Source organism: Hippopotamus amphibius, chromosome 3 (assembly GCF_030028045.1).
Source record: "Hippopotamus amphibius kiboko isolate mHipAmp2 chromosome 3, mHipAmp2.hap2, whole genome shotgun sequence".
Taxonomy (NCBI): domain Eukaryota; kingdom Metazoa; phylum Chordata; class Mammalia; order Artiodactyla; family Hippopotamidae; genus Hippopotamus; species Hippopotamus amphibius.
Genome location: NC_080188.1, coordinates 133,563,982 through 133,589,647, shown reverse-complemented (window position 1 = coordinate 133,589,647; position 25,666 = coordinate 133,563,982). Strand labels below are relative to the sequence as shown.

General features: G+C 50.3%; 1 protein-coding gene across 2 annotated transcripts in view; it reads left to right on the top strand.

Annotated features, from left to right (window-relative positions):
- Positions 1-23,882, top strand: part of OLFML2B (olfactomedin like 2B) — a 38,716-nt gene extending 14,834 nt beyond the window's left edge. Inside the window, exons 4-8 of one of the 2 annotated variants that reach the window (XM_057730089.1) lie at positions 2,715-2,891; positions 9,065-9,290; positions 11,165-11,701; positions 22,075-22,251; positions 22,800-23,882. In XM_057730089.1, the coding sequence (XP_057586072.1) occupies positions 2,715-2,891; positions 9,065-9,290; positions 11,165-11,701; positions 22,075-22,251; positions 22,800-23,401 (1,719 nt within the window). In that variant the 3' untranslated portion in view covers positions 23,402-23,882. Of the gene's footprint in view, positions 1-2,714; positions 2,892-9,058; positions 9,291-11,164; positions 11,702-22,074; positions 22,252-22,799 lie in introns of both variants that reach the window. The other variant, XM_057730088.1, reaches the window with a different exon arrangement.
- The last annotated feature ends 1,784 nt before the right edge of the window (positions 23,883-25,666 follow it).

The window sequence follows — 25,666 nt, the reverse complement described above, 5'->3', positions numbered from 1 at the left end:
CAAGCTCCCGAGTGATGGAGTCATGCCTGTGCTGCTGGTATCTTTGAGTAGCAGGGATTTATGGGAACCCCAAATTTTTTCATTTCTCTGTATATGCCTGTCCTATTGCATATCCCAAGACCAAACCAGCAGTATTCAGTGGCCCCTGTCATGTGCTCAGTGCTGCTTGAGAGCTGGCCGAGTGGCAGGAGCCTCTCCTGGTGTTCTTAGGGGTCCAGCAGGTGAACTGAAGAAGCAAGGGCCAAGAGGCTGGGTGCCGGATTCAGTTCTGCCACTTTAAAGAGTGATCTTGGGGAAAATCGCCTTCTTACTCTGGGCCTCGGTTTTCTCTTCTACGAAATGAGGGGTTAGGCTTGAATTCTGGGGTTCATTCCAGCTGTAACGTTCTATGAAAAACAACCACTTAGTATGTCCCGTGCACTTCCACCTATATTTGATCTCATTTAATCCTCATAATGCCCCACAGGGAAAGTGCTTGTATTAACCCCATTTTACACATGGGCAAACTGAAGCACAGGGAGCTTAAGTAATTTTCCCAAGGTAACAGGTATAGTAGGAGCACCATTGAGATGTAAGCCAGACAGTTTCCTCCAGAATCCACGCTCTTAACCACTGCACTTGACTGACCCCAATAACACTTATCAGGAATGGCTGCACACCCAGTAAAATCACTCATTCCGGGTATTCTTGAAACAAGACCTCTTCTCAAAGCTTGAGCTCTCACAGTTAATGCTGTGCAATTTAGAGAGGCTGGCTTGGCCTTAGCCCCACAGAACACATTGAGCCTTTCCAGTGCTCAAAATCTGGCATGCACTGAAGTGCTGTAAGAATAGCATGGCCAGTGGTCTGGAGCCTGGTTAGTTTTAACAAGCACCTCGTGGGCTTCTCTGGGCAGCCCATGTAGGGCCACTGGAGCCACAGTGTCTGGTGTCACCGTCTGCCTATGCACCCCCTAGCTCTGAGCCACCGTGGCTTCCCTCTAGGACATTGGTAGCATCTTACCAGGCTGCAGACTGTGCCCCGCAATGTCTGAGCTTTTGCACTTCTCGTGTCTATCTGTCAAAGAAAGAAGGAAAGTAAATGCATCTTCTGTTTTTCCATGGTTACTTCCTCTGTGACCCTCATAAACAGGGCCCAAAGGAGAACGTCATATTTAAAAGTTCAGATGCCCATGGAAACCTCAGAATGGGGGCCAACACTGGACAATGTTAGATCGCTAAGTAAACTTCTCTAAAAGTAACTACAGGAGAAAAGATACCTCTAAGCCTGTTGACAGCTGTCCAAGATTCAAATCCCATTCAGCTTCATCTCCTCCAGGATGCTGCCTCTGATGCCTGTAGTACATTCCCTCCCTTTGAACCCATGCTTGGCACTTACAGAACCTGACGTGGTTGGTCATCTTCTCCTTCTGCCCCATTACAGTTGTCCGCCCACCGCACCACCGCCCCCTTCCCGGGACGAGAACCCCAGGGGAAATAGAGGTGTTCTTTCTGCCATACTGTACCCTAGACATGCATGAGGTACTCAGCAGTGTTGGTTGACTGAAATGTAGCTTTGGTCCTTTCCAGTATGAACTACGTCTGGAACATGGCTAATTCGCCAAGTAGGGGTCATTTAGGGAAACTGTTATGCATGAATAGGAAAGTTTAAAGCCAGCCTATGAATTTCCTATGTAAATGCTGCTTTTAAAGTGCTGGAGAGCCATAAACAAGTGACATAGTGCCATTCACAGCCCCACGGATGGACCTAGAGATGGTCATCCCAAGTGACATAATGCCATTTGCAGCACCCTGGATGGACCTAGAGATGGTCATACTGAGTGAAGTAAGGCAAACAGAGAAAGACAAGTGTGATATGATATCACTTATATATAGAATCTAAAAAAATAATACAAAGGAATCTATATATAAAACAGAAGCAGACTCACAGACATATTAAACAAACTTATGTTTACCCAAGAGGAAAGAAAGGGGAAGATAAGTTAGGAATATGGAATTAACAGATACACATTACTATACATGAAGTAGGTAAGCAATAAAGATTTACTGTCTAGCACAGGGAACTATATTCAATATCTTGTAATAATCTAAAATGGAAAATAATCTGAAAAAATATATATATAAATGGAATCACTTGCTGTATGCCTGAAACCAACACAATATTGTAAATCAACTATATCTCAGTTGAAACAAAGATTTTAAAAGTGCTGGGGAATAGTTTGTGCTCATTAGAAAAACCTACTAAGTAGATTTCTTTGGCCACCTCTTTCAAAATTGCTTAGAAAATCCTTCTTCAGTAATTGAGCTGCTGGTTCACATGTGTGGGGTGCAAGCAAATGGAATTTTTCTGTAATGTTACTCATCACTGGATAAGGATGTGTGTACATACTGTGTACAAAGGATGGGAAAATAGCAGGTGTCCCAGTAGCCTGGGGACACGGCAGTGTTATCATTAGGAAAGCTGTGGTGGTATTGGGAAGTGTTTCCAGCAGTGGATATACCGGAGCCAAGCGGCCCTGGAAATGCCGCCTGGGACTGAGCTCCGGTCCTCAGCACAGGGCTGGACACGCTTGAGGGCCCCAGCTGCTTCTGGCTGATTTCTCAGCCCGTCTGTTGAGTCTCCGTGCTCTGAGTAGAAGATGGCTGCCAACTCCCTCCTGCTGGTCTTAAAAGCACTTTAAAGGACTCTCTTTTTAACATTTTCTCTCTTCTTAGGAAGTTTCCAGAAACCTCACCAAGGAAAATGAGCAAATCAAAGAACACGTGGAAGAAATTCACATGGAGATGGACAAGGGAGGCAAAGAGAACTGCTCCAGTAACATCCTAGACAGCGTGCCAGATATCCGCTCAGCCCTGCAGAGGGATGCGGCTGCAGCCTACGCCCACCCTGAGGTACAGCTCCAGGGGGCTCTGACCACAGGGGGCTCTGACCACAGCCCCCCTGGAAAGCGTACTCCCAGCACCTCACAGGTGCATAGAGCTTTCAGGCTTCAGTCCTTTCACGGACATGGCCTCATTTCATCTACACAACAGTTCTAAAGGTCTGATGGGGCAGGGGTTGACCTCACTGTACTTAATTAACATTGAAGCCCAGAAAGGGTCAACAAGTGTTGAAGCCAGGACTCAAATCTGGGTCTCCTGAGTATCAGGTCCCATTCTTTTTATTATACGCCATCCTGCCTTCTCAAACATAAGTTAGGTGGCTTGTCTGGGACCGTCCTAGTTCACTCCTGCTGTCCTGGCATAATTATTAATAGCTCCTTCTTTCGCTCTCAGAAGTGTCCCAGTTTGGAGGCAGTAAGCTATGTGGTCCTCCCTGTGTAGAAGTGACTGTGATGCTCTCTGTACTTTCATCATAATACCATGTGGTCTTCACCACAGCTCTGGAAGGCAGGCTGGGGCAGAGATCAGTATCCTCACTTTGCAGATGAGGAAACAGATCCAGGAATGCTCCCTGTCTCCCTTGCTCAGCTGGGAAGCAGTGGCGGGGGTCTTAAACCTCTGTCTCTTCCCACTCGGTAGTGTCCGGAACACAGAGTCCCCAGTGCAACAAAATGAAACACTGTGTAATGTGATTTGAGTGATGCTAAAGGACCTATTTGCTAAAAATACCTTCCCATTTGACACCTGTTTCTTTTGGCTGTAGTTACTAAGTTATGGTTATGTGCTAATAGCCACGTGTGTTATTATTTAACGTGTTGGATTATCTCCTAAACTGATGCCCAAGAAACAGGAGCTAACCCCCCAAAAGTGGAAGAGGGAACAGGTGAATTTTGGCATCAGGACTTGAAGAGTGTGGATGCTGTTAGCAAGACAGGTCTCGATGAAGTATTATAAGAGGGATCCCTGGCAACCATGAGACGGCAGCAGTTAGGAGGGGTCTTGCTCACTTTTACTGGGCCAGGTGTTCGTGGTGGATGGCAGAGCCTGGATTCCAGGGGAACCACTGAGGGATCCCCTTGGCCTGGGGCAGGTGGGCAGGGTGCAGGTGGAGTGGAGCCTGGGACAGGGACAGTCAGAGCCCCTGAGCTGTTGCTGTATGTGCTGTGACAGTGAAAAGGGCTGGGAAGTGTTGCTGTGAAGGACTCTGTTGCCTGCATCCTTAAGAATTGGGGGAAGAGAGGAAGTAAGACTAGGTATGTGGGCTTGAAACTCTTCAGCAAAGAAACTCCTCAAAGTGGTGCAAGCAGGCAGCGGCTGTGGATTTGGGGAACTTTGGGCACGTGTGTTCTGAAGGCAGGAGAGGGAGAAGCCCTGAAGAGAGTATGGTGCCTGCACTCTGCCCAGTTTGTAACTCAAAGTAAAACCAATTCCAAACCAGAAAATAAGTACAAGGAAGGCCAATAATTTCCTGGCTTAGCGCATGATGACCACCCTGATGGTTTTTTGAAAATATCATATTCCTTCAAAAATTATTTTTATTCTCATTATAGGGTGTCCCCGACATGCCAGCCACTGAGCGTGTGTTTAGTCTGCTTGGAGGGTCATCCCCGAGCAGGTCTGAGTTCGTAAACCAAAAAACCAGAGGACATTTGGGCTAGGAGGGAACTTGGGGGCACCCGTGCATCACACTTGGGGCCCTGCGGCTCCCATCACAGCCCATATGGCAAGCCTGTATGGCATCCTCTGCTGGCCCAGCAGCCCAGCAGAGTCAGGCGCTGCCTGTCCTCCCTGGCTTCCAATTTCCCAGTCGGCTGAGCTTGAGAATTCCATGCGTTGTCCTGATGACACATTATGTGGTATGTTCAGGAACCCAGCTCAGATTCCCTGGGGGCAAACAGCAAACCAAATCAAACACATCAAACTCTTTTTCTCCTTGCTCAGCAAACCTTTCTCCCTCCTGAAATCCCCATTCACACACTGCTGAAGTTAGCACAATCCACCCAAACCAGCGTGGTGGGGGCGGAGCCAGAGCCAGGGCGGGGCTGGAAAGGGGGAAGTGGTGGAGGAGGCCAGGCTAGGCTCTTCCTCTCCCTTTTCATCTATCTGTCTCTTTAGTGAACCCCATGCTGAAAAGGGGGCAAGTGAGGCATCTGGGTTTGGTTGTCATTTTCAGGGTTCTTACAGATGATGCCAGGGTTTCTTGGAAGGGTGAATGGCACTTTGTTGGAGGCCTCTTTCCAAGAAGGTCCTTGCCTGGAGGGTTGGCAGGGGGCTCCGGGGGGTGGGGTGGGGTAGGGGGTTGGGAGTGGAGAGGGCAGGGTGGGATTGGGAACATTGGGATACCAGGAGTTGAAGTCGTACAACAGTTTGAGAGGGGAAATGAAAGCCCGCGGGGGCTGCTGCCACCCAGTGCAGCCTGTCGCCAGAGAATCCAAGGAAATTACATGTTCTCTGGCAGGGGCTGCCCGTGGTCTTGCTCCATCTCCTTGGCCGGGAGAAGGAACTGCAGTTCCCGCTCGTCCTGAAGAGCTGGAATTAAAGACAGTTCCTGGGGTTTGCCACGAAGAAATGACAACTTGCTTTTGCAATGCAGAGGGAAACCAGGGTCTGGCAATTAGATAGCCCGTGGCGTCTGAGTCAAGGGCTGGGGCCTCTTGTCAGCCTCCTAGGCGGCTCTTTCCTATGGGAAATGAGGGATCCCCAAGTCTGCTGGGCGCGAGCCAGACCATTGCCCTGAGGACTTTGGGGACAGCAGATGAGTTAGTCTGTGGTCACAGCTGAGGACAGTGTGGCTTTAATGTAAGGCAGAGCACAGGCACTGACGGCAGGCAGCCCTGGGCCTGTTTAATAGCCACACGACTTAATAAACGCCCCGCTCAGCCACTTAGTTGATTGACCTTCAACCAAATTGCGAAATGACTATGAGCCTCTCTTTCCTCATCTATAAAATATGGATAATAGTATCTACCTTGCCCTGTTGTTTTAAGGGTTGAAAATAATATAAAGAGACATGTCTGGCCAAAATAAGTGCTCAGTAAAATGTCATCACCACCAGCCAAGTATTCCCTGCACTTTTTAAATAAATTTATTTATTTATTTATTTATTTATTTATTTATTGGCTGTGTTGGGTCTTTGTTGCTGCGTGTGTGCTTTCTGTAGTTGTGGCGAGCAGGGGCTGCTCTTCATTGTGGTACACAGGCTCCTCATTGCCGTGGCTTCTCTTGTTGCAGAGCATGGGCTCTAGGCACGTGGGCTTCAGTAGTTGTCGCACGTGGGCTCAATAGTTGTGGCTCATGGGCTCTAAAGCACAGGCTCAATAGTTGTGGCGCACGGGCTGAGTTGCTTCACGGCATGTAGGATTTTCCTGGAGCAGGGATAGAACCCGTGTCCCATCCATTGGCAGGTGGATTCTTAACCACTGTGCCACCTAGGAAGCCCATTCCCTGCACTTCTAGTGGAGGTCACCTCACCAGCATAGAATGGGAAGTGAGGGAGGGGCAGTTAGCAGGAGAGGGGGTGCCCAGGGCACACATCTGCCTGTTTCTTCTGGGCAGCTCTCTGGCCTCAGCCAGAGGAGGCTGGCAGAAAGCATCGCATCTTCCAGGAGTCGGTCGGCTCGTGGGAGCAAGGAACAGCCCATATCTGCTATGCCATCTGGATAAACTCTCATTTCACAGGAAAACCAGTACAGACTTGGGGTGTGGTTGGGAATGAGGACTCCAGGTTTTCTCCAGACCAGATTTTTTTTTTTTTTTTTTTGGGTTGTAATTGACTTTTATTTACTTTATTTTTTATTTTTTATTTTTTTGGGGGGGTACACCAGGTTTAATCATCTGTTTTTATACACATATCCCCGTATTCCCTCCCTTCCTTGACTCCCCCCCCCTCGAGTCCCCCCCACCCTCCCCGCCCAAGTCCTCTAAGGCATCTTCCATCCTTGAGTTGGACTCCCTTTGTTATACAACTTCCCACTGACTATTATACAGTTGGTAGTATATATATGTCTGTGCTACTCTCTCGCTTCGTCTCAGTTTCCCCTTCACCCCCCGCCCCCTCCCATACCTCGAGTTCTCCAGTCCATTCTCTGTATCTGCGTCCTTGTTCTTTCCAGACCAGATTTTAAAGGTCAAAACAAGAGCCTGATTTGCTTCTTCCTGTGCGAAGTGAGAAAGTTGGCCATGATAACTAGATCCCTGCCAGCTAACATTCAGTGAGCCCGAAGATTCTGCTCCGCCCCTCCGGACACTGGGCATCAGGGACGGAGGTTCTGTTTTCAAGTGGGCTCTGCTCCGTGGGTGGATTTCACCAAGGATTTAAGGGACTCGCCCCTTCCTTCTGGTGAGAAGGGGAGCTTTTGTGGCTTCAGCGACTACAGGAGCGGCCCCTTCATTTTTCTGCTGTTGGAGTCCTCATGAGAGCAGGGCTGGGCCACACTTACCTAGGTCCGTGCATGGTTTCCTGATGGAGCCGCTGCCCCTCAGGAGCTGGACCCCAGTCCAGTGGCTCTGACACTGAGCACAGCTAGCTCACAGGCCCTGTGCCCAAGGCCCTCTGCTTTCAGAGGTGGTGGATTGTGATCCTGGGTGAGGGGATGTGACTAGGTGGACCAAGGCAGGACCCAGAGACTCTGCCACACTGCGGATGCAAGAGGTCAGTCCACAGGCGGCAGCTCTGTGGAGGACAGGGTGGTCCTTCTGTGCGACCAGAACCATCACAGAGGCCTTTTTGTGGTACTATCAAGGTGCCCAGGTCATGGGCTACCTACTTTAAAGCATCACTTGATTTGACAAAAATCCCAGTGCCAGTAACAAATGTACATGGTTCCTTGGGATTTGTTATGATTCAAAAATTCAATTTAACAAGCATTTACCTGGGGGAATTAAAGATGAACAAGAGGTGGTCTCTACTCTTCCAGTTGCTCACAGTCAACAGAGACAACATCCTTAAATAGTGCCTGTGGAAAGCGGGCTGAGAGTGGTGTTATAATAGAAGTACAGACTTGTATCCATTAGAAGTTGTGTTCAGCTTTGAGTAAGAGACTCAAATACAGTGCATTAAACAATAGAGGGGTTGTTTGTCCTTTCATGTAGAAGAGCTCTGGAGGCAGGTGTCCCAGGGCTGGTACAGTCAGCTGCAAGATGTCATTAGTGATGTCCATCCTCAAAATACCCTCATGGTCACAAGATGACTGCTCAGCCCTAGCCATCCTGTCCACATTCTTCTGGCCAGAGAAATGAGGAACAGTGCAAATGATGCCTTCCAGCTGAGTCAGCCCCACGTTTTAAGAAACTTTTCCAAAAGCTCTTCTGCTTCTACCCTAATAGCCAGAACTTAGTCCCATGACCACTCCCACAAAACCAGTTTCTTATTAAGTCGGGAACAAAGAGACAGAGGATTTGGGTAGTCACTTGAAAGTCTCTGCCACAAAATGCAACGTGAAGATTGGGAAAGAAAGATTAATTCTGAATGAAAAGGTCTGAGAGTATTTCCTTGGGGTCCTGAGATTTTAGCCAGGCATTGAGAAATGGGTAGATTTCAAGAAGTAGCTATATGAGAGGAAGAGAATGGCTTTCCACACAGAGAAAACAGTCTGAGCAAAGACCCAGAAGCTCAGGAGAGCCAAGAGGTTCAGGAGTCAACCAAGCCTAGGACCTCTGACTTTTTTCTGGATGCATTAGGGAGGGCTTGGGGCAGTTCGTTCTAACAGCATGAGTAAAAGCAGTCATGCTTCATCCTGAGATGTGCACCTTGGTCCTCAGCCTTCACGTCCCAGTCACATGGACTGGAAACAACTGATAGCAGATTTAAGTCATCCAGCATCCCCAGGCCAGAGCTGAGAGGACAACTGCACTCTCTGGAGAATAGCATGGAGGTTAGAGATAGAGTCTATAGCCAGACTGCCTGGGTTCAAATCCTGCCTCTACCACTTCTCTGCCGTGGCACCTTGGGCAATTCACATAACCTTTCTGTGCCTCAGTTTCCCAATCTGAAATGGGAATGATTAAAAATGGTTCCTGCCTCATAGGGCTGATGAGAAGATTAGCAGTGCCTGGCTCTTAGGAAGTGCTTTTAGGATTTGCTCTTGTTATTAGTATGGCCTCGGCTCCAGCATTACCCCTGCCTGACCACTGCCTCTCTGACCGGTGACCTGGCCTCTCCTTGTATCCCCTCTGAGGAGCAGTATGAAGAGAGGTTTCTGCAGGAAGAAACCGTGTCCCAGCAGATCAACTCCATCAAGCTCCTGCAGACGCGGCCACTGGCTGCACCAGAGGTGGTGAAGCCACAGCGGCCCCTGCAGAGGCAGGTCCACCTGAGGGGCCGGCCAGCCTCCAAGCCCACTGTCATTCGGGGCATCACCTACTACAAAGCCAAGGACCCTGAGGAGGAGAATGACATCGAAGAGCATCGTGAGTTGGGGTCCGCAGGGCTGCCCCCCGCCCCAGGCAGGGCTGGGGGAGGGGGAGTCTCCATTTGGACCCTGTGGAGGTGCACTTCTCGGGAGCCACACACCCCTTTTGCAATTTGATTACTACCTAGGCGCCGCAGAGCCAGCTCGGTTACCTGAGAATTCCCTGCAGTTACAAATTATCCAGAGTTCTTGCTGCCTTTCCTCGCAGCTTGCTGAGTGCCCTGGGGCAAGTCACTTGCCTTCTCTGGGCTTGCAGAGGACCACAAGGCAGAGCATGGCTGAGCAGGAAGGGACTCCAGTGCCCTCCAGTCGCAGATGAGGACCCTGAGGCATGGGGCAAGTGACTCCTCAGAGCTGCACCGTGGGCTTCTCCTGCCCGTTCCTCCTCCTGGGGCCCTGGGCTTCCTGACCGAGACCCCAGCACCTCCCCTTTGATCTCTGTCCCTCTTACTTTTTCACAGAAAACAGATGTTCCCTGTTGCCTCCTGTTCATCTTCTTTCCCTAACACTTCCTCTTCCTGTGCTCCTCCCTGCCACCTCCCCCTCCCCTTCTTCTCTCCTTCTGCGCCCAGCATCCCAGGAGACTCTACTCCTCTCCTCTCCCAGCACTGCCAGAGCAGCCCAGCCCCTCCCATCAGGTCCAGTGCAGTGGCCTCCTGACTCATCCCCCTGCTCTGCTCACCCAGTCACCCACATAATCATTTTGCTGATTTTTAACTGTTTGTTGTCTTTTAAAATTATTGATTTGGAGGAGTTCCCTGGTGGTCTGGTGGTTAGGATTCGCTGCTTTCACTGCCATGGCCCGGGTTCAATCTCTGGTCGGGGAACTGAGATCCCATCAGCTGTGTGGTGCAGCAAAAATAAATAAATAAATAATTGATTTGTGGGGGTTTTATATTCTGGAACAAGTCCTTTGTCAGTTGTACATATTACAGATATTTTCTTCCTGCCTGTGGCTTGTATTTTCAGTTCCTTAATGGTGTTTCTGAGGAGCAGATAAAAACCCAGTTGACCAATTTTGTCTTTTGTGGTTAGACCTCTTTGTGTCCTCTCTAAGAAATCTCTGCTGCCACCTTTTCCTTCTCTGCTCAAAACCTTCCCCATTTCGCTCGGAATAAAATCTGAAGTCCAAACATAGCAGCCAAGCCCCACATGACCCAGCTGCCGTGTTCTCTCTGACCTCACCTTCTGTTAGCCATCCCCCACAACCTCTGTTTTGTCTACACTGTCCACCTCGCTGCTCCTCAAGCTCAACAGACGTGTTCTGGCCCCAGGGCCTTTGCACCGCTACTGTTTCTACACCCACCCCCCCGCCACCACAAGAAGACCCTTCTCCCTGATAGCTGCTTGGCTAACTCCCTCACTCTTTCAAGCCTCTGCTCCTCTCTCCATCCCACTGAATCCCATCTTGACCACTTTATCCATTACTGCCAGTTTCCCTTCCCTTCCCTTCTCCTCACCCTACTAGACTTTTTTCCATAGCACCTTCAAATGTACAATCTAACTATTGTTTGGCGTCTCCACCACTAGATGGAAGCTCTGTGAGGGCAGGAGCTTTGTTTTGCTCATTGTTGTACGTGCTGCATAGATACTGAATGAATGACTGACTTCCTCCCAGGTTTCATAGCCCGTGGCTGTGCGTCCTCCTGGTGGCCCCTGGGTCCTGGGTGGAGGATAGCAGCAGACTATTCAGAGAGACCCTCCAGGAAATGCTTCCATCTGTGCTCCTTTTCACCTTCTTCTAAATCCCACCTGGGCTCCATCTCTAAATCAGGGCATCAGGTTGAGGAAAGAAACCTTCATAAATCCGCCGCGTACCACATGCTCCCAGTTCCTCTCCGAATCACGAATGCACCTGTGTTTGTTTCCCAGAAGATGAGTTTTTCAGCGGTGAACACGGTATGGATTTGCTGATTGAAGATCAGCTTCTGAGACACAAGCACCTGCTGACCAGTGCCACCCGGAGGCCGGTAGCCACCCGTCGCAGTGCTGCTGTGACAGCTGATGTTGGCACTCAGACTACAGCCCTGCCTCCCGCACAGCCGCATGCCTCGACCACAGCTCCCAGCACCCCTCACCCTACTCTCTCTGCCTCAGCTGAGCAGTTCTCAACACCACTCCAAACCACCTCAGTGTTTCCAGATCCCACAGGGGAGGCAGTCCTTAAACCTTTCACTCAGGTACCAGCCACCACGGTGGCCCACACAGCCACCCAGCAACCTCCAGCCTCAGCTCCTCCATCAATGGCTCCTGAGGATGTGTTTGTGGAGGCTGCATACACAGCCCCGGTGCCTGCCCCGCCAGTCAGGACAGACTCGCCGGGGAAAGATGCCACTGCTGGGCAGGGCACAGCTCCCCCCAGCCCCACCCTGAGCCCCGAGGAAGAAGATGACATACGGAATGTCATAGGTGAGTTCATTCTACCTGGCTTGGGTCTCTTGCTCAAAAGGCTGAGCCTGGAAATAGCTTGAAAGGAGAAGGAGGAGTCAGGTGGTCCAACTGCTTCAGAAAGAAAGACAAGTGGACACCTTGGCCAATGATCAGTTTTAACATCTAGGGTCTGCGTGTTCGAAATGTGCCAGTGATAGGAGTGGGAAACTCCTTTCTAAAATATACGTATATTAATGGAGCTAAGATCTCAGCTGCATTAATAAGTTTTATAAGCGTTTGTCAAGTGCTGGTGTACTGGGCTTTGTGATGGGTATTGGGTATTTGGTTATTTAGTGATGACTAAGTTTTCTGCAGTATGTTTACCAGGCCATGAACTAAGAAGAGATTGTTATGTGGGGAGAGGGATCCCAGGATAATAAGAATGGGAACAGGGGAATAATTAGTGCAGTGGGCCCCAGGGAGAAATCTCATGAGCACTTGGCCGTAGAAAGCATGGAAACATTGCGGCATCGTGTGATAAATGCTATAACAGAGGGATGGAGAGACAGGTAAATGAAAGGAGCGGCAACTTGGCCTGGCTGCTAAGAAGGCTGGGGAAGCTTTTCTAAGGTGGTATCCTTTGGGCTGGGTTTTGAATGATGAACAGGAGTTTTCTAAGTAGAGAAGGGAAGTCTTCTGACTGCTAGTTTAGAGGAGCAGGGTAGGTTCCAGAAGCACGGAGAAAACAGCCCTTTTCTGTTCCTGGGAGCTCCATGGCCACAAGATGACTCAGAGAACAGTGAAGCATGAGCGTGTCGGGGGAGAAACAACTAGAAAAGGAAATGGGACCTGGCTGCAGATGGCTCTTCCATAGAGAACTGAACCAAACATTCATTGAGTCACCGTCGATAGTGATTGAAAAACAACACTATTGAATAGTCATTTCATTGAAAGTATACTTGATTTGACAGATGTGATTTGCCTTGTACCCATCTTTCCCTTCCTCCCATTGTCTGCTCCCTTGGCAGCTTCTTCCCTAATTCCTCCTCAGAATAAGGTGCCGGCCACACCAGACAGATGGTGGAAGAGCATCTGCTGGGAGCCAAACACCTGGTTCTAGCCTGGTCTCTGCCGCTGACAGCTGTATGACCTTGGCCAAATCTCTGCCCTTCTATGGGCCTCAGAAATTAGAAATTTGCTAAAGACTGTTTCCTCCGTTATATTCTGTGGTTTTCTGCAGTAAGTTTATCAGGCCATGATATAGCAAGAGATTCTTATTGGGTAAAAAAATCCCAGAATAATGTCAAGGAAATAGCCAGTCAAATGGACCCCAGGGCAAAATCTCATGAACCTTGGCCTGGAGGAAGATAAGGAAGGAGACAGTTCTTGAGTCAGAGAGGTTGGGGTGGGAGGAGAGAATGTTTCCTTTTCCTTTCTGTTGCTTCCATGGTGGGAGCAATCTGACCGTAGAGTAGAAGGTGCATTCTTCACTGCATGGGTACTCTGTTCCGAAGCTGTGGGTCCTGCTCAGTTTCTGCAGAAAGCCCCGGGGTCTGAGCAGAGGTTCCCTTTCCACACTGGCTGTGGGCAGCCTTGACCACACTCGTGGGCCCACAGACCCTGAGCCCAGCACTCCATCTCCCCTTCTTCATGGGAGTGAGCTCCCTGGGGGCCCCAATACCTCCACCACTTGGGTGGGAGGGACAGTTCCTCCAGAAACTCAGACAGCTGCCTGCCGCCATCCCTCCACAGAGGGGTAGAACACAACCAGTGAAGACCGGCTACAGGGAGATCTGCACACCTTGCAGGTGTCAGTGATGGTGCTGGCCAGCCTGGAAGCCTCTTCCCTTGGTGACTTCCTAGCTGGGGCTGGAGTTCTCCACTGTCTCCACAACCCACCTGCTTCCTCTGGGTGTCAGCACCAGTGGCCTTTGCTGGTGTGACTCCTGCCGTGCACCTTTCTGGAGTTCTTAGGACTCCACCTCCGCCATTAGCCTGACTGAGAGGCTGACGTCCAGACAGGAAAAGCCCTGTGTCCTGGCAGCTATTTACCTAGTGGTAGGAGCAGGAGACAGGGATGCAGTTTTCTCTTGCTGTTCAGTATTTACTCAACCAGAATAACATTGTCACAGAGGATGTGAGCTTCTGCTTAAAGACTGGTCTGTAGGATTTTTCAGAAATTAAAAAAAATTTTTTATTTTATGTTGAAGTATAGTTGACTAACAGTGTTGTGTTAGTTTCAGGTGTACAGCAAACTGATACAGTTATACATACACGTATCTATTCTTTTTCAAATTCTTTTTCCATTTAGGTCATTACAGAATATTGAGCAGAGTTCCCTGTTTTATACAGTAGGTCCTTGTTGGTTTTCTGTTTTAAATATAGCAATGTGTACATGTCAATCCCAAACTCCCAATTTATCCCTCCCCAGCCCTCCTCCCCGATAACCATAAGTTCATTCTCTGTGAGTCTGTTTCTGTTTTGTAAATAAGTTCATGTATATCCTTTTTTTTAAGATTCCACATATAAGTGATATCATGTGATATTTGTCTTTCTCTGTCTGACTTATTTTACTTAGTATGATAATCTACAGGTCCATCCATGTTGCTGCAAATGGCATTTTTTCATTTATTTATTATTTCATTTATTCCATTATTTCATTTATTATTTCGTTATTAAGATGGCTGAATAATATTCCATTGTATATATGTACCACATCTTCTTTATCCATTCCTCTGTCTTATACAGAGGATGTAAGCTTCTGCTTAAAGACTGGCCTATAGGATTTTTTCAGAAGAGCTGGGGTTCTTGCCTCTTGTGTCTTATACAGAAAAAATACAGGGACATGGACATAGATATAAGTGTTTCTTCAAATAGCAAGGGGTGAAAAGAGAGGGTGGCATATAGAGAAGGATGGCTGTTTAGGCAATGTGGAGTCTTGGCAGGTTTCTTCAGGAATCATTTTTAATCAGGTATTGCTGTCAAGTGCTTCTCTCAGGCTGCTGTTAGTGTGGATGGGATTTCTTTTCTGGAGCCTTCTCTGCAGACTTGCTGCCTGCCCATGCCTGGCCAAGTAAGACTACATGTAGTCATCAGTTAAATAAAAATCATTTGGCTGAAACCAACACAGGCCAATGATTTGCTGCCTGTGAAAGGTTGTTTGCTGGCAATTTTGACCTTGAGATGTTTGAGTGGTTTTAAATGGGGCTGCTTTTAAAAAGAACATCCTATCCCATGGTTTCCAAACCTGGTTTTGTGATGCCCTAAAACGTTTTTCCTCAGGGGAATTGTAAAACTCTCAGAATAATTTCAAAAACAAGCAAATTAGAATGAACTTTTGGCCAACGTGTTGTAGCTCTAGGACAGGAGAGGAAAAATGCTGTCAGTGATTGGGAGCTGAGGCTCAGGAAGGGAAGGGAAAGGACTGGTCACCATTCTCAGTGGCTTGGAGAGGTCTGCTCAGGCTACCGCAGAGGAAGAGGACACTTGTGCCACATGGCCAAGGCTTTGCAGAGTCCCAGACTTTAAGGACTGCAGCTTAAAGTCCTGGTGCATGTTTTAGGAGAGGCTGCTTTGGGGCTGGGGCGCAGCGTGCGGAGGAGCAGACAAAGCGGGCAGTCAGGATGCCAGCAGTTCCAGAGGGCCTGTGTCATGGGTGAGCCTAGGGGACATGATCTCGAGGTGGCCGGTCAGCCCTCCTCCTCTGCGGGACCGCAGGCCTGGTCTCAGGCTGCCTGAGGAAGGTGGTGCTGACCCGGGCAGGGGCAGGGCTTCCCAGATCCTCCACGGCACCCAGACTCAGGACCAAGAATTGTCCCAGCTCGCTGCCTGGAGTCATGTGACAGGCAGCTTTCCCGGCCCCCGACTCCACAGACACCCTCTGCTCTCGGTCACTTTGCTGGAGCACCTCACCGGCCCCCTCAGCTACTAGGAACTTCAGTCGGAACACAGAGGCCGCTGGCCCTAGAAATGTGTAAAGTGGAGACGTTCTTGCAAATGGAGAAGGAGTAAAGTCTGGGCCTCTCTACAAGGATGAAGAGGCCACTCCTAATTCACTCAGCCCCACGCGTGCTGGTTGCAAAAGGGAGTGAGCTCTGGTCACTTCTACAGTGGCTCACGGTGACGGGGGTGTGGGTGACGAAAGTGGCCGGGCCTGGCAAGCAGTGGGGTATGTGGTCCAGGGGAGACTGTCTCCGGTTCTGACGGTGGAGCTCCATCTGTGAGGGTGGTCGCCAGGGCAGAGCTGAGAGCAGGAGCCTGTGCGCGGGGTGGGGCGGGGTGAGGGGGACTGAAGAACGCCCACCGTCCTGGCGCACATGGGAGGCATGAGGGAGTGAGACGTCGGGACTCATATCTAAAAGTGGTAGAGAAGGTTCTAAGCTGGGGAAAATATTCAGAGTTGTCAACTGAAAGAAAGTACCGAGTGTTGCTGATGTGCAGGTGCTGTAGGTGCTGGTTGTGCAAAGGCACACGAGGCAGCGACCCTGACCTGGAGTTGCGTACAAGCTTGTGTATGAGACGCATAAACACAGTGTCAATTCAGGGTGGTGAGCAAGTACGTAGGGTGCTCTGGGGTCAGAGCGACTCTCTTCTAGAAAGAGAAGCTGACCTAACTGTCTCAAGGGATGAGGAAAAACCAGCCAGGACAGAAGGTGGCATTGCAGTGAGAAGGCTCAGAGCTGATGAGCCCCAGAAGTGAACCAGTTTGGTCAGGGCAGACTACATGTTTTCTTTTTTCTTTTTTTTTTTTTCTTTTTTTTTTATTTTTTTTGATATGGACCATTTTTTAAAGTCTTTATTGAATTTGTTACAGTATTACTTCTGTTTTATGTTTTTGGTTTTTTGGCCACGAGTCATGTGGGATCTTAGCTCCCTGACCAGGGATCGAACCCACATCCCCTGCACTGGAAGGGGAAGTCTTTATCACTGGACCGCCGCCAGGGAAGTCCCTAACTACACATTTTGTAGAGCCCAGTGCAAAATGAAAACGTAGAGCCCCTAGTTCAAAAAGCAGGAGAAAAGTGCCACTGAAGGTAGTGAATGTAAAGCTGTCTCCTTTCTTCTCTGATCTTTCTCTCTTTCACTTGGTTTTTTTCTTTGCTATTTCCTGCCATCGTAAGTAAAGAAATATTAAAAACAAATAATTACCACGAATTTAATCATTCATGTTTATATTGTGCACTGCCAGTTTTCAAGGCAAAGATAAGATCACTTAATTCACATGTGGAATCCACCAAAATGATACAGTTCGTATTTCATGGCTCCTACAGGTGTGTATTTTGTTCTTAGCAGACCAGTGGAAACACTGCACGAAACTAATTCATCTGCTTCTGTTTCACTTCTTAATGGTGCACATTTTACCAGCGCTGCCTACTTTTGGCTTACTAAGTAAGGAAGACTAAAAAGAAAAGGAACTATGAGTTGCCCTATCTTTCCCTCTGCTATATGTCATTTTCAGCATGAGTTGTTGGCTGACGCAAGGAAATAACACAAGTAAGAAAGAATATGACAGTTACTTGGTTGTTTATGTTTCTTGGAACGTCACTGCCTTCTTTCTACGTTCAAAGCAAATTCTGGTTCAGATGGAAAGTGTGGCCTCTGGGGCTGTCGGGCCCCTCTCAGTCATAGAGACAACACACCTACCTTGTCTTCACTTTGAGTCTCACTGGACTCCCACGCACAGTGGGTCCACCTGTGTCCACGGGGCATAGCAAATGCTGCATGCAAATGGGCCACAAGGAAGGCGGACGCATCGTAGTGTGTTCTCTGCTCACGCACATGCTCCGTTGTCCTGTTAGACTCCATTTATAAAACAAAAATTCAAGGTAAAGTTATTAAGATTTGAAGATGGCAACAGCAGAGCTTTGAAAGGGTGATTGTCCAGGTCACGTGTCGGTGAAGCCAGCCCTGGGCATGGCACCTGTGGGGAGTGTAAGTCGTTAGGGGTGGGTAAGAGATCTCAAAGCTGGCAACCGGAGGGCCACATGCATCCCGTGATGTCTTGACCATCTTAAATCTGAATGCCTTCAGGTCAGCTGCTCTTCCAATCCACCACAGTCTCTACTGTGACTCACTGTCTCACACGCAGCCTGCTTCACGCATTTCACTCCCCATGTGGCCCCTGGACACATCTGAGTTTGAGAACTCTGAGCGAGGGGAGATGGCAGGACGTCATGGCAGTGCAGGAGGAGCTGATGTGCTAGGACAGGACTTAGGGCTTCATGCAGTGGTTGGTGACGGTGAGGTAAGGGTTTAAGTAGGAAAGCACCTCAGGACTGCTGGGAGGGGGACAGATTAGAAGATGAGCCACAGAGAACACCAGTGTAACTGGAGGGATGCAGGCAGGAGGCAGCGAGGTCTAGACTAAGCCAGAGCCGGAGGGAAAGGGCGGAGAGGTGAGGGGTGGGAGACGGTGACCAATGGGTTTGTGGCTGGAGGAGGGGGGGACATCAGGGAGGACAAAGGTTCCTGCCTTGGGGAATGGTGTGCCGTGCCCTTCTCCAGGACAGGAAGTACAGGAGGAACAAGGCTGTGACCTGAAGCAAATGAATTCCATTTTTAACCCATGAAGTTTGAGGAATCAGGAGGACACGGGAGAGAACTATCCAGTAGGAGTTAGATGTCTGGTGCTCAGAAGCACACGCTGGGCTGAGCAAGAGCTGAGCGTGCCCAGGGAACACAGGAAGAACAAGAAGAGAAGGGGCTACGAGTGGGGAGCGAAGGGATCACACTGGTAAGGTGGGCAGGAAAGAGAAGCAGCCAAGGCAGCGTGAGCAGGGAGGTGAGTGGGGACCAGGAGAGAGGGATGTGAAAGTCCAGTGAACAAGAACAAGGGAGGTGGGGAAGTGGGTGGGGGCTGGGGGTCGTACACAGTTTCAGACAAAAGACAGGCTTGACTAGACTGACAAGAGCAGAGAGCATCGCTGATGGACAGTGCGTAAGCATTTAAGGCAGCTGTCAGGTGAGGGGCTGAGGCGTGTGGGGGCTCCTCTGCACCCTGCAGGGGAGGCCTGCCATGGCAACGCCTGCCATGGCAACGCCACAGCTGACAGCCCCAGAGGGCAGGGTCGCCTCTTGTTCGCTGATTTCTTTTTGTTAGAAGGCATGATTTGAGCAGGTTTATTTGCTGAGAGGAAGAGCCCCTACCTTCCAGACCCGGGGGACCTTTGAAGCAGGGCCAGCCGTCTCCCAGGACTACTGATGATTACACGAGGCGAGAGAGACAGCTTCAGAAATGTTCGCGGTCCCCATGCTTTGGGGGAAGGCTTCTGAGTTGCAGGCAGCATTCTGTTTTCTCCGCAGTGCCTTTGAATTGTCTCCCTTCTTTTTCTCATTATCATTGAAAAGGAGTAAACGTGCACTGTCTTCTCTCCAAGGCTGACAGTTTGCTGCCAAGGGTGGGAGCATCTGAAAAGCCCCAGATTTTCAGACTGTGGTGATGGGTCTGGGTCTCATGGTTTACTGACCTCCCTTGAACCTGTCTTCAGATGCTCTCAAACCACATGTATCTGTCCCACTGTTTCTGGCTGAGCTGGACCACCCTGCATGCCACGTGTGGCATTTGCTGTATCTGAGGGCATGTGGAGATACATCCTGAGGTCCTGGGGAGCAGGACTTTGAGGCTGTAAGCTGGGACTCCTCTCTTCCTACAGAAATAAAGATGCCAGAAGCTGACTTCATGTGTATTAGTTTCTTATGCCTCCTGTAACAAATCACCACAAACTTAATGGCTTAAACAGTAGAAATTTACTCTCTAGCAGTTCTGGAGGCCTTAAGGCTGAAATGAGTCTTACAGGGCTAAAATCAAGGTTCAGAAGGCTGGTTCCTTCCTGAGGCTCCAAGGGGCAGTCCATTTCTCGCCTCTTCTAGCTTCAGGTGGCTGCCAGCATTCCTTGGCTTGTGCCTCATCGTCCAGTCTTTGCCTCCATCCTCAGGTTGCCTCCTCTTGTAGGCACATCTCCCTCTGCCTCCCTGTTATGAGGACATGTGTGATTGCAGTTGGGACCCACCTGGATAATACAGGATAGTCCCCCTATCACAACATCCTTGATGTAATCACATCTGCAAAGTCTCTTTTGCCATATAAGGTCACATTCACAGATTCCAGGGAGTAAGACCTGGATATCTTTGGGAGCCATTTCTCAGCCTACCATACCATCATCAGAATACATACTCCAAGTGCTCTTGTGAAGTAGGCAGGGCGTACATTATGCTTGTTTTCCTGTGGAAGAAATTAAAGCTCTGTGACATTTTAGAAGTAACACAGACTTTGGCATCAGTAGTAGGGCCAAGACCAATGTCAGGCCTCTGGCTGCAAACCTGGGGCGCACTCTGTAGCCCCTGTCATTGCAGAGCCTTAGTGCTGAGACCAGACCCTGTAGGGATTTGGGAGGCTGCTTGGGGCAACCCAGTACATTGAAACTGAGACGAGTCCTGGCTTCCAGGAGCTCATCTGCAGTTTCCATGTCTGGACAGAGAGGTGGCACAGCCATGGCGACCCCCTGACAGGAACCCCTGGCCTCACACAGCCACTCGGGGGTTCTGGGCATGGGCTGCAGGCTGCTTCTAAGACAGGGAGTTAGTGTCCTCACTGGGCTTTACCAGGGGAAGGGGGCACATAAAAATGCCCCTCCCTGGGGATGGCACACCAGGGCTCACCTTAGTTCTAAGGAAGCTCAGCTTCTTCACTGGCAGCCAGGGTCCCACTCAGCGCCAGGGAATGAGATATTTTCCATCAGACCTCTGGTGCCCAGGCCCAGCCAGAGCCTTCTATTTTATTGTCTTGAGCAGATGAGCTCAGATGTGGGGGAATGAGGCTTTGGCTGGTAGGCTCTGTTGTTTGTCTTACAGAGACTGAATCCCTCCCCTCTCTGTCAGACCAGGACCTAATAAACCCCACACAGAGATGCCTGAATCCTGCCAATTGCACCCAACTGTGGGGCCTGCCTGGGAAACAATGTTTATCCTACTTTCAGATGCCTGACTGCCCCAGGCCCGGGGCCAAGGGCACAGCGCCTGTCCTGTCCTGCCAGCTCAGACCACTAATGGGGGAGCAGAACGGATGGAACAGATTGGAACGATTTGGAAATGGGGGTGGCCTGGAGTTTAGAGAACCCCGAATCTGAATTGTAGGCCCTTGTTCTTTGGTGCCACGTGAATGTCAAGGACAAATTACTGTCATGGCTGTTGCCCATCTGTGCACCAGTCTTGATGGCAGGTGGGGGGTATTCTGCTGGTCCCAGGTGCCAGGAGGCGTAGGAGGAAGTTGTCAAGGCTGGATTAATCTGCTTCTCCCACTGCTCCCTCCATTGCCCTCTTCCCATCTCCTTCCTAACCCACTAGTGCAGAGATACAAAGAGCACGTGCTCTCAGTAATGTTATTTCAGTATCATCCAGGGCCATGTTCAATAATAATACTGCATGTTAAGCGTGCACACAGGCTTTCGACTTGGTTTAGAACCCAGCATGGTTCTAGTGGTGTTTTGGGACCTCTCATGGATACCAGGTCTCTCCAGAGAGTCACTCAGGAGGGCACTGCAGAGTTCCTCTCCCATTAAAGCAGGCTTGACCTTTGAAGGAGGCTCCTACAGCCAGAGCAAGCTCCTTCTGTGGGAACTTGGTCCCCGGCCCCTCCAATTCCCCAGAAGGGGGCCCTGGCAGCCTGCCCACAGGGGCATAGGCTTGAGGGCAGCTCTCTAGGGCCCAGCAGGTGGGCCTCAGGGACATGACATTCACTGCACAGTCAGGGCTGGGCTCTGCTGGTGGCCTGGGCCAAGCCCCTCAGGGCAGCTCAGGAAGCTCCATGTTCCTGGTCATACCTGCAGAGTCCTGTCCTCTGGTCACACGTCTCATGCTGCCATGTATTCATCCAAACTTCAGAACATCTGCTCAGTGCCTGTGTATTCTGAGGACCGAGGACACAGAGAAAAGCCACAGGTCCTGCTCCCTGGGGCTTATGCTCTGGAAGGGAGTGGGCATTGAATCAGGAGAGAGATGCACAAGCATTGTTGAGACATAAGATGAGATGTCCTGTAAGAGAGGTACATTCACAGTACTATGGGAGCAGGAGGGAATCCAATAGAAGGATAGAATGGTTTCTCAGAGGACAATGAGGTGTCAGAAAAGGGCATTAGCGCTTAGATCCTTGAGGGATGAATTTGTAGGATTGAGAAGTAAGAGGACAGCAGGAGCAAAGCATGGTGGCATGAAAGTGACCCAGGATGGTGACAGTAGATGGCTTTGTAGGAGTAGAAATTAAGATAGATGAGAGGAGTAGCAGGGGATGACGCTGAGAAAATGTCTGGCACCGGGTCGGTTATACAGGGCTGTAGAAGCCTGCCAAGCCAGCATGGGTTTTAGGGGTGGGCGTTCTTCTTTCATCCCAACTCCTCCATCTACCTCTCCTCCATCAGGAAGGTGCAAGGACACCCTCTCCACAATTACGGGGCCGACTACGCAGAACACATACGGGAGGAATGAAGGGGCCTGGATGAAGGACCCCCTGGCCAAAGATGAGCGGATTTACGTAACCAATTATTACTATGGCAACACGCTGGTAGAGTTCCGGAACCTGGAGAACTTCAAACAAGGTACGTGATGTGGATCCAACTCAGGGGAGGTTCTTCCCTCCCCACTGTTGTCTGTTTTAATCATGGCCAGATCTCTTAGGGTGGAGACAGTGGACAAGGAGGGCAATGCCTTCTGCTGATGGTAAAAGGACCTTCTCTGGTAACGGGATGTCCCTTTTCCACACTCCCTCACATTCTCTGCTTTCTCATCTCCCATCCCTGCCCCTCCTTCCCAGCCCCTGGGTCATGGGATGACCTGGGGTTTGGTCCAGAAGAGTCGTGATACACGCTCCCTTTCCCATGACCCTTGATAGTTTACAAACCACACTCACATACGTCAGCACTCTGAATCCTTGAAACAGCTCAGCGAGGGGAATGGGAGTTGTTATTTCTGAATGACAGATGTGGCTGCCGTACAGAACTGGGAAGAGGCAGAGCCAGGACACCAGCCCAGGGCTTCAGACCCCAAGCCAGTGGAGCATCCCATCGCTCTGGGCTGCCCCCAGCCTGCCTGGCAGGTGGCCTCCGCACCGTTGCCCTGAATCCTCCTGCCTTCTCACCGCCCGCAGGTCGCTGGAGCAATTCCTACAAGCTCCCCTACAGCTGGATCGGCACAGGCCACGTGGTGTACAACGGCGCCTTCTACTACAACCGGGCCTTCACCCGCAACATCATCAAGTACGACCTGAAGCAGCGCTACGTGGCCGCCTGGGCCATGCTCCACGACGTGGCCTACGAGGAGGCCACGCCCTGGCGGTGGCAGGGCCACTCGGACGTGGACTTCGCTGTGGACGAGAATGGCCTGTGGCTCATCTACCCGGCCCTGGACGACGAGGGCTTCAGCCAGGAGGTCATCGTCCTGAGCAAGCTCAACGCCGTGGACCTGAGCACGCAGAAGGAGACAACGTGGCGCACAGGACTGCGGCGGAACTTCTATGGCAACTGCTTCGTCATCTGCGGGGTGCTGTATGCCGTGGACAGCCACAACCAGCGCAATGCCAACATCTCCTATGCCTTTGACACCCACACCAACACGCAGATCATTCCCCGGCTGCTGTTTGAGAATGAGTATTCCTACACCACCCAGATAGACTACAACCCCAAGGACCGCCTGCTCTACGCCTGGGACAACGGCCACCAGGTCACCTACCACGTCATCTTTGCCTACTGACACCCCTGTCCCCACCGGCATAAGTGCGGAGGGGCTACTGGCACCTTGTGTGTGTGTGTGGGTGTGGGTGTGTGTGTGGATGTGTGGGCGTGTGTTGTTTAAAAAATATATATTATTTTGTATAATATTGCAAATGTAAAATGACAGTTTGGGTCTATTTTTTTTTAATGTGGATTGTAGATCAATCCATGTGTATATGTGCTGGTCTCATCCTCCACGGTTTATATTTTTGTGCAAATGAACTTCTCCTTTTGACCAGTAACCACCTTCCTTCAACCCCTCAACCCCCTCCAGCTCCCAGATCTCGATCTGAGAAGGTTTCTTCATCTGGGTCTTGCAGGCAGATGGCACCAGGAGCGGGAGTGAAGGAGGCAAGAAAGAAGTGCTAAGGGCAGGAAAATTTTTTTATGTACTGGAGAAGTTTTTTTAAAAAAACAGAAAAAAAAATGCTTTTTTTTTTTTTTTTAATAAAGAAGAAATTTTAAATCACTCCCCAATGAGTTTTTGTTTAGCACGGATACATCTGGTGGGGTTAGACCCCGCCCCTGGGAGGAGATGAGGTCTGTGTTCTAAAGAGACATCCTCACACTGAGCTGCTCCCAGATGGCTCCTCTCCCCCCTAATGAGGGGCTTCCTTAGAGGGGTGAGAGGGGTTAGGGACTTGGAATGAGCTGACCCCTACGCTCACTTTAATTTCGGGGCATTGATCCCTTCCTGTCTCTTCCACTGTCACACCAGCTTCCTTGCTCCATTCTGCTTTTTTTCTAGTCATTACCCAAGATGTGGGAACCTGTTCATTCTTTAGTCCTCCTCCATGTGTCCTGGTGGTTAGCACTGTTGAAAATACAAGGCTGAGTGAGTGTGACCTTGACCCTACACTTCTTAAGAAGCTTATAATCAATCAATCAATCAATCAATCAATCTCTCCCCCCCACCCCCCATCATCGTCTCCTCTTCCTCATCCTGAATGTTCACATTCAGCCAGCCTTCCTTCCCAGCTTCCCCTCTAGGAGAAGGGCCTGGTTCTGAAACAAGGCCCCTGAGGGACGTGCTTGTAGGACGGGAAGCCCTGCCATCCCTCCCCATGCATGGCCAAGCCCTGTGTAGTGCCTGCTGCCCACAAACATGCCCTCTCCTCCACGAATCAGGAGCCAGAGAGGTGGAAAAAGCCTGAACAGACATCTCCTTAGGTTGTGGGTGGAGGGCAGAACCCAAGAATGACATGGGAAGACAAGCACATCTTGTCACCACATGTCTCCCATCCCCACCCCACACAGGGAGCAGCTGCTGCCTGGTGAGTCCTTCTGCACGGACCTCAGAAGCCCTCCCCCTCCATGCTCCCTGGTCAGTCCCTGTGCTGCTTACACCTCCCTGCATGGTGGGTGGCTTCCACCCCCACGCTGCTAGCAGCTTCCTCCACTTAGACTATTTCAAATAACAAATGTCCAAATGACTTCACTTTGTCTTGGGGATGTTTGGGTCAAATTCTCCCGAGCAAATGCAAGTGCCTGTCAGGCTTGGAGGCAGCAGTAGGGTTTAGAGGCAGGGAGATGCTATGTCCAGGGTTCAAAAAGGCTTTGGTGGATGATGGTGGTGGTAGAGCTGCCCATGTCCAGAGGCCTTGCCCGGCCAGAGGAGAAAGAAAGCATTTCCTCCCTAGACCCTGGCCCTTCTGTCAGGCCCTGGTTGGAAACCACAGCGGAGTCAGCCTGAGCCCCAGGTAGGGCTGCTCTGGGAGAATGGGGTAAGCCAGCAGAAGAGTCCCTGGTGGGGAACTCACATCTTATGGAAATGTTTAGGTAGCTCTCCATCCATCTATCATCTACCCAGCTATCCACCCACCCACCCAGCCACCGATCTATGTAACATGATGTATTTCCATTTGCCAGACTCCTGGACCAGGACTTGACCTATCACTCACCCCAGAGGCCAGGGCCAGATGTGTGCCCCTCTCCCACCTGCACCTGGCCCCCAGCTTAGGCTCTTTGTTACTGTCCACACAATGCCAGGGCCTCCCAATCTGCCCACTTCTCGGGTCTCTGCATTAACCTCCTGAAAGTTGGGCTGCCCTGCAGTGTCAAGAAAGGACGATCTCAGACTTCAAGTTTCCAGGGTGGAGTGGCCTTCGTGGACGGGCCTCAGGAACAAGCAATCAGGATGAGTAGAAAGTGGTCCAGGCTTAGACAGGCCTCAGCTGTCATACAAAATAATTAGTTCCGGGAGGCCCAGCTCAAAGGTGCGGATGTAGGATCCTGAGACATGAGC